The sequence below is a fragment of the Gymnodraco acuticeps genome, unplaced genomic scaffold (assembly GCF_902827175.1).
Source record: "Gymnodraco acuticeps unplaced genomic scaffold, fGymAcu1.1, whole genome shotgun sequence".
Taxonomy (NCBI): Eukaryota; Metazoa; Chordata; class Actinopteri; order Perciformes; family Bathydraconidae; genus Gymnodraco; species Gymnodraco acuticeps.
In genome coordinates this window covers 868,846-877,378 of record NW_022990014.1, presented here as the reverse complement: position 1 = coordinate 877,378, position 8,533 = coordinate 868,846, and the positions used below count along the sequence as shown (strand labels likewise).

General features: G+C 38.7%; 1 protein-coding gene across 2 annotated transcripts; it reads right to left on the bottom strand.

The window, feature by feature from the left end:
* Positions 1-720: 720 nt before the first annotated feature.
* slitrk5b (SLIT and NTRK-like family, member 5b) lies at positions 721-7,572 on the bottom strand. Of its 2 annotated transcripts, none has more exons than XM_034213260.1 (2): positions 7,383-7,572; positions 721-6,949 (listed from the first exon to the last, which is right to left on the bottom strand). In XM_034213260.1, exon 2 carries the CDS (start codon positions 6,891-6,893, stop codon positions 4,287-4,289), a length of 2,607 nt encoding a protein of 868 aa, XP_034069151.1. In that variant the 5' UTR covers positions 6,894-6,949; positions 7,383-7,572; the 3' UTR covers positions 721-4,286. The 2 variants fall into 2 exon arrangements, with proteins under 2 accessions (XP_034069151.1, XP_034069152.1); XM_034213261.1 differs by having other exon boundaries at positions 7,392-7,572.
* Positions 7,573-8,533: the final 961 nt, after the last annotated feature.

Below are 8,533 nucleotides of genomic sequence, written 5' to 3'. Positions count from 1 at the left end.
TGCAAAGGAAAACAGAAGACTCAACAAAAGCTTCAGGGACAGAAACACAGACTGAGACTAACAACTGGAAGACATACTATGTTGCCAGATGTGAGATTGTGCTAGGGAAGAAATATAGACATATCAAGGTTGTTTAAGTCAGTGGTATTTCTACAATGTTGTAAGCCTGATGTAAGCAAATAGTAAAGGTTTTCTCCCTTGGTGAATTCTTACAGTCATATGCCGTCTTCACACTGCCTGACACATCTCTTCAAGCTTACATAATGTAGATCTGCCCTAATTTCCCTCTCCCTATAGCTGAATTCGGGTCTTCAAGCAACTAAGCAACATAACACCATCAATCTGACAAATACATTGAGTCGAAGGTGATCCACTGTGCTTTGTTGTCTTATTAAAATTAGAATACAACGAAAAATTCACAAGTAAATACAATTCAGATGTATGCATTTCTTGCAATTCAGCTTGAGTCTTTCATAAACAATGTTTACAATTTAGGACGTGCAACAAACACACATGTCAGAGAGCTGAGTTACAAATGAGTTCACATTCAGCGTAGTATATTTTTGCTCCAGATTTTTTTTTCTGTGTCAGGTAATTGGATGTTTCCATGGATACTGCTATGTATGCAAGGGTCGGGTAGCATGTGCATAAAGATGTGTTCATATTGCACAGTTACAGTAAGGTCACATATCCTTACTCAAGCTTTAAACACACCAAGAATAACACTACAAAACATATTTTGTTGTTTTGAGATGCTTGAGAACAAACATTTAGAATCTAAAGAGTACAAGATACTCATATTTTGAAAAGTACTGTTTGTAACACTGCCCTGGGCCTGTTCTGCTAATGTTATTTGCGTGTCTGTTTGAACGCTTAGGCATCAGATATTCATTTCATTTATACATGAGAGAATTGATCGTTTGAGTTCTTAGTCAACATGGTGGTTCTGAGTGAAGCTAAGACACCACAGTACGATCTATGCCACTTCAACTTTGATTATGCAACACACACATTTTTGATATATCCCATTTGCCTATTTGAAACCGTGACAATGGCTTGATCTGAACATTTGAGTTGTATATTATAATTGTAGTAAAGGCCAATGTTTTTCTTTGCAACATTTTCAAAGCTGTCCTCTCTGTACACTATGACATTTACTTCACACACCATTTGTTTAGAGGGTGAAGGGAACACAGAAACCAGGGTATAACAAATGAATGCATATATTTTATTCATCAGCTAACAACTAAAGAAACAGCACAATGTAGATATATTTACCCCACATAATCCTAGTTGTACTGTGTTTTTTTGCAGTAAGAGACCAGATTCTTGCTTTTCAGATCTAATTTAAGTTTGCATGGAAATGCTGATGAAGTGTTCTATATACAGATCTGAGGTTGACATAGAAAAAAGCAGTGTTTCGTATGAAAAAAAAAAAAACCAAACATAAAAAAGTTGGGGTCAAATAAGACACTGTCTGGATCTCTTATTTTTTGCAAATTAAACATTTGTTCACATACACAGGACAGTCACATTTCAATTCAACATATTTTTGGATTATTAGTATGTGCAGTCTCACATGTGACAGATATCGGCATTTGGTCATTGATAACAAAATCTGAAAGAGCAAAACATATATCAAATGTCTGTTATATACAGTAAATACTGTGTTCCATTACACAGCTGCTTTCTCAAGATTCATACAGATTGAAAGAAACATCATGACAAACAAAATGTTAAAGATATTGGATTTTCCTACATCAACCCTGGAAAATTAAGTTATTAGTATTTGTGTTGTTCTATTTTGTCATCTGTGCATTCATTTTGTTGCAAAAAATGTACCACACAGTTATAAAAAAGCAATTGTTTAAAGAAATAAAACAATTAACTAAATGTTGGACACCGCTCACAATACAAACATTGTGTGTGTAACTTTCTGTGCAGGTTTACAGTGTTTTCACCACTAACTTTACACCAATATATTGATTTAAAGATATCCTACATGTAGTACAAATCTGTGCAGGTTAACATCATGCTGCACTGTGTTGACTTCATTTTAATTCCAATAAATGTTCTCATAGCAGACACAGATCAAATTACGAAATAATCACAAAATGACTGTGGACTTGTGAAAGGCAACACTGTATACTTGATAAACAGCATGACAAATGCTGCAGTGTAATACATGGTGACATGCAGACACAGTCCAGATACACATGTCCTCTAACTAGCTAAGTAAAGATGACAGGTTTAGGGCATAATACTGCATACAGTATGAGGTGAATGTACACTGTGTATTAAACTGTTAGGGAAAGACACATTTCTGTGCTTACACTATTGACCCAGAAATGTGTTTGACTGCATTAGGACTGGATGATGTGCTTTGCATAAAGACACCTCTATCCATTCAAGCATTCATTCCGTGTGCTTCTCAATCTATTAGCTCTTGAAGACCTTTATGAATTTGTTACACACACCATCAATCCCTTCTTAAAAGAGACATAACGAGAGCTAATTGCAGTCAAATTGCCAGATTTCATGCAACCAAGCACACAATTGAAACAATGCCAAATAATGTGTGTTTTTCATTGTGATGCAATACACACACATCCTCTCAGCATGTTGCTTTAAACACATTAAATTAAACATTAATGAATTCTTAGAAAAAAACTATTATCCAAAATGTGAATATTCTGAGGAGTTTCTGAGTTTTCCCTTTTAAATAAAGATGTATGACATTTGATAATATGCTTTAATATCATGAGCAACTGAGAGGATGGGCTGTTTGCATTTTGTAAAGATTGTCTGAGTTAACTCCATAGCTATGCATAGTGCATAATGATTTAACATGTAGTACTTTTACCTACACAGCTATCATACCTACTTCTATGGCTATACAGTACGCACATGTTACCATATTGTACATTTTATAAAGTGACATCATTGTTAACCTGTAGAAGTTAATAGTGCAGTTTTTTAAAATACAATGAAATGAAGACAAATAAATATCCCTTTGTACAAAAATGTGCAATCATTTAAAATATGTTGAAACATTTTCAGTTGAATTTTCGACAGGAGCAGGAAGATACTCATATTGTATTGAAAATCTACTCAAATATGTTGCAACTGGAAGATAGCTTTTGTAAGTGTATTCAGACATAACAAAAGGTTGTCAGTTTACAATAAAACACAGGAATTTAGTATTCTGAGTGTCAAACTTCGCATATGCTAAGTGACGATTTTTTTTGCTTTGGTTCTGGTACGAATAAATAAAGACACATTACATTCTCAACAAGTATGTTTTCAAGCTGTATGTTTGCAAGAGCATACATGTTTGTGACAAATGATATAGACCTTTAAAGCTCCCACTTCAGTTACAGTACATCTGAATACAACTTTGATTATAATCTTTTAGTTGCAACATTTCTGAGTAAAACAATGCATTGATATGTAACTCAATACAAGAGCAACACGTGTCCATAATCCACAATTGTAGTTGGTTTGGAGATGGGGAGGCTCTCATCACAGATTAGGGTTGTTCAGTGTATTTTTAGGAAATATTAATTAATCTCTTACAAATCTGCAACAAGAGAGCATAGACTGGTCTCATAATCTGTGAGATATTAAATTGTAATTACTTTTATGATCTCATGCACTTAATATTATCATCCCAGAGCTGTGCAAGCGGGAGTAAAAACTGCCTCCCTAATGTGTGACTATATCTTTTACTGGAGCACAATTTCAGGGTATAAAACAGATGCGTCTTTTACAGCTACACACGTAGGTCAAATTAATGTTTACAGATACATTTCCTATTAAAATGAATTTGATTTGTTTGATTGTGTAGCCATGGGTATAACTGTTAAACAAATCTAGGTTATTTTGGGATAAGAACATATCTGCACACTTCATTGACATCATAATGCAGCTAATTTGAGAGAAAAAAGCTCGGTCTCACATTATGGTCAATGAAACAGCTCTAGGATGTATTTTAGGTAGGGATGAGTCATACAACCCAATCATTTCTGGTTGATATTTACAAATGTAAATCAAACTGTTGAATACCACAGGGGTTAAGGGTTACTTTAAACTGATAAGTGTCCCACTTTGTTACTCAATCCTGTAACACACAATGTCCAGAAATTCATATAGTGTAGCTCACACTGCATTGTACTTATAAATGTCATGAAATGGTTCTGCCTGTTTTTCAAACAGGGTCTGATTCCTGATAAAAATAGAAACATTGCAACAATGCATCCGATGTGACCGCCCAGGTGTCAGGTCTCTCAAAACTGTGAAAATGTTGTTCGCTTCTCCAGAACTTCAAGGTAGTCTGGATCAATATGAAGCTTTGCTTTCAGTTCCCAGTACTCACTCCTGTTGGGCTCCACATACACAGTACTTGGTGCTGCACAATACAGTATTGTCTGTTGTATTCTGTCTGGCTGCACGTATTGATTCCTTGCATCAAAGTCTGAGGTATACAGACTTGAAGAGCGTGCCGCATGCCTGCATGGCAACGTATTGCTGTAGCGTGTGTGCTTGTCAGGTTCAAGTACATCTCTGTAGTAACACTCATGATCATCTCGGTGAGGGGTGGAGGGCTTGTTAAGAGGCTCTGGAGTGGTGGCACTGTATTCCAAGCTTATTACATTACTGGCTGCCTCTTCATCCGAGTTACCCAGAAAAGCATTGCTCAACTCGTCAAAGTCTCTAAATCCATCCACTGATTTGCTGTCCGTCGGGGTTTGGGCAGTAGTTCTGCATGTGGGTTCTGCGGGAGGCGGGATGAACTCATATACATGTCCTGCAGATGTTCTGACTTTGGGAATGGATCCCTTTTTGTAGAGGCCGTATTCAATGTTGAGAGAGCTAATGCAAGCATTCATGGAGTTATTATGCTCTATTTGACACTTTTGATGTCTCTTTTTCATTACCACGAATAATCCTGCAGCCACAAACACAGACACAATGAAGATGAGGAGAAGGGCTAGAATCATCACAGATAAAGGAATGGCGCTGTATTGTGTGTCATAATCCAAGGATGTTTCTATGGTGATAGTGCTGCCAGGAAAAGATTCTTCCGAGGGTGGGATCATGGAGGCAAGTATATCAGAGTTATTAGGGCAGAAATTTGTTGTCTTAATGTATCTCATATCCTCCCCAGCTAGCTTCTTAGGCGATCCACAGATGACATTGTTTACAACCGTGCCTGTGCTAAGCTGCTCCAGCCACATCTTCAACTCCAGTATGCTACAAGAGCAATCCCAGGGATTCTCAAACAAATCTACCTGCACCAGTGCTGTTAGCTGATCTAGCACGCCGCTGACCGGCAGGTATCGGAGATGGTTGCTCCGAAAATTCAGTCTGGCCAATGTGAGGCCGTTTAATGTTCCGACTGGTAAAGTTTTCAAGAGGTTATTGTTCAGAAAAAGAAGCTGAAGTTTGGGAACATGCTGAAAGGTGTCAGAAGTCACCTCTTTAATGATATTGTATTCCAAGTATAAGAACTGTAAAGTCTCCAGGCCATAAAACATGTTAGCTGTAAGATGGTCAATCACATTCCCATTAAGGTATAGTCTTCTTAGATGTGTCAAATCGCCAAAAGCTCGGTCATGTATGCGAGATATTCGATTGTTACCCAGGTGAAGCAAATCTAATCCAGTCGCCTCAATAAAATCTGATCGACGCACCACAGGGATAAAATTCCCAGTTAGATACATCTTTTTGGGATTGTAAGGTTTGGGATTTAAGTCGGAGATGGACTCAATTTTTCGCTCTTGGCAGTTCACATTCAGGCCAAGGTCTGATATTTGAAGGTTACATGTGCAGGCAGTTGGGCAATCTAAAGGCACAGGGGATTTGGTTTGATATGAAATAATTTGCCCATAATTTTGTGGTTTGTTTGATGAGATCCGAGCAGTGGGCCTTGATTTTAATTTTCTTGACTGGCGGGGTCCCTTAGTGGGTCTTGATGAGGATCGTGCAATTGCAGATGATGTGAAGGAGGCTGGGAGTAGAGCTGGTGAGGTCCTATAGTATGCATCGGTGCTCAAATGTGGCAGCTGGGGCATCTCATATTCAGCAATGGCTCTCCTCGGGCACAACTCCTGTTTTGAAACTTCATCGAGATCTCTCCCATGAAGCCGGAAAGGGAACTCACAAACAACGTCTCCAACTAAAGCTGAATATGATATGCTCTCGAGCCAGGTTTTAAGAGCAATGAGCTCACACGAACAGTTCCACGGATTCTCCTCCAGCTGTAACTCCACAACGCTGTTCATGTGCTCCAGCAGACCTGAGTAGGGGAGGACTTTAAGCTGATTCCCCCTTAAGTCTAAATGAGTCAAGGGTACATATTGGAAAATGTTCACAGGCAGAGAAGATATTAAGTTGTCATTTAGAATCAGGACCTCCAGATGTTGAAGTCTGCTCAAGGCATTAGGCGCCACGTGAGTGATATAATTATTATCAATTTGTAGATATTCCAGACTTTCAAGGCCAAAGAAAATCTCTTCCTTCAAGGCATCTATTTTGTTATTGTTGAGATGCAATCGTTTTAATCCCTGAAGTCCATTAAAAGCTCCTGCTTCCACTTCAGATATGTCATTATTTCCCAGATGTAATATTGTAAGTCCTTTGTAGTCAACAAAGTCATTAGCAGATAGCTTTTTCAAAAGGTTCCCTGTTAGCAGCAGATGATACTGAGAGAAGTACACTGGGCTTATGTCTGAGATACTTGAAACTCCTCTGTTTTCACAGCTCACTGTGAGAATGCCCTCTCTCTCCTCACAGGCACACAGTCGTTGACATATTTCTCCATAACTGCCAAACATCTCAACAATGCACACTGACATTGCACTTAGCAAAACATATGAAATCCAAAGATGCATCTTCGTGCACAATGATGGCCGAGCTCACAGTCCTGCTAAGGTATCCTCAATGTCATCTAGAAATAAAAGACATACATGGTGATGTAAAACAATCAGACTGCAATGAAAGCAACTTCCACACAACAAGCTGTAGCCTACATAAGTCAAAGGTTAATTTGCTGTTATCCAACACAAGGGTCACTTCTGGCTGTGTGGCTGCTGATTCTATAATGGCTCAAACAAGGCAGCATAGAAAGCAACTCCTCAAGCTATGTAAACATCAAAAAAGCAAGGTCAAAGCTGTACATAAGCATTAAACAATGGATTAACTCCAATGTGAGGCGAAGCCACATCACGTTTGCTTGTTAAGAAATAAAAATAAAAATAAAATCAGTTTAAATGAAATATTTGTAAAGTAAAGAAGGTTAGCTGAGATTCTGCATGACAAAGCACGCCTTGTAAGACGTCAAACAGTCAGCTTAATTTCTGACCAAGTCCTGGTAGACATACCTCACGCACATTGATGAAGATGAACACTCGTTGGGTTGTAATTCAGCGCATCTTCTATTTTTAATCCGTCAAAACGAAGGAGGAAACACAAGCTTACGTTCGCCGTTTTTAATGCACCGGAGAGGATGAAAGAAACGCTGATAAATCATAACTGCCAAATGCTTCTGTTTAACGACGCTGTGCCGTAGGAGACACTATGCCTGGTAACAAAGTTGCTTATTCGCGCTCTCTCTCTCTCTCTCTCTCTCTCTCTCTCTCTCTCTCTCTCTCTCTCTCTCTCTCTCTCTCTCTCTCTCTCTCTCTCTCTCTCTTCTCTCTCTCTCTCTCTCTCTCTCTCTCTCTCTCTCTCTCTCTCTCTCTCTCTCTCTCTCTCTCTCCCCCTCCGGACGCTCACGCACGCACGCACGCACGCTCGCTCGCTCGGTGGTCGGGAGGATGTCAAGTCATTTCATGCACAAAGAATCAACTCAGTGGAGCATCGATATACATCCCCCCCAAAAGATGTTGACCTACCTACAGAAAAGATGTCCCAAACATATCAACAAATCACCGTGCTATGAGCACTCCTTCGTTCAAACGGTCTGTTAAACAGCTTATCATGTAATTCATTCTGAAAACAAAACCCACTGGATTTTCATAATCTGTCTATCCCGTAATGTTTATTTATGTAGCTGCTTTTTTTTTACACATCCCACTTGAGAAAAGCAGTAGTTCACAGTGCATAAGGTGCTCTGCAGGTGCCCATATATCAAACTACCTCAGTGGTCAGAGGTTGTTACATTTTAATGGTAAAGGTTCAGTGAGAATTTTTGTAAAAATCCAGGTAACAGTCATCCCTTGAATGAACTGTAAAACGGAATCCATTACAGCCAGTGAAAAGCTGCACTAAAGTGCTTATATGGCCCGTGCAAAAGAGCCATAATAATCATGTCATCCACTGCCTATGCATCCACACTTTTCCATGGATATTGATCTACCCCCTGTGCTAGCAACAAGCTGCATATAACTCAAAGTAGTCTTGTCTTGTTTATTTTTGAAATAAAATGTAAAACTATGAGTCACAGAGTATGACTCATTGCCCTTATTGAGTTTGTTTTCACCTGATCTTAATGGAAAAAACCAAACAATTGTAGCATGAGTTCTTGCGGCAG

What these genes read in the sequence shown, in the direction of transcription:
- slitrk5b (XM_034213260.1), bottom strand. Translation starts at nt 6,893, where the DNA reads ATGCATCTTTGGATTTCATATGTTTTGCTAAGTGCAATGTCAGTGTGC.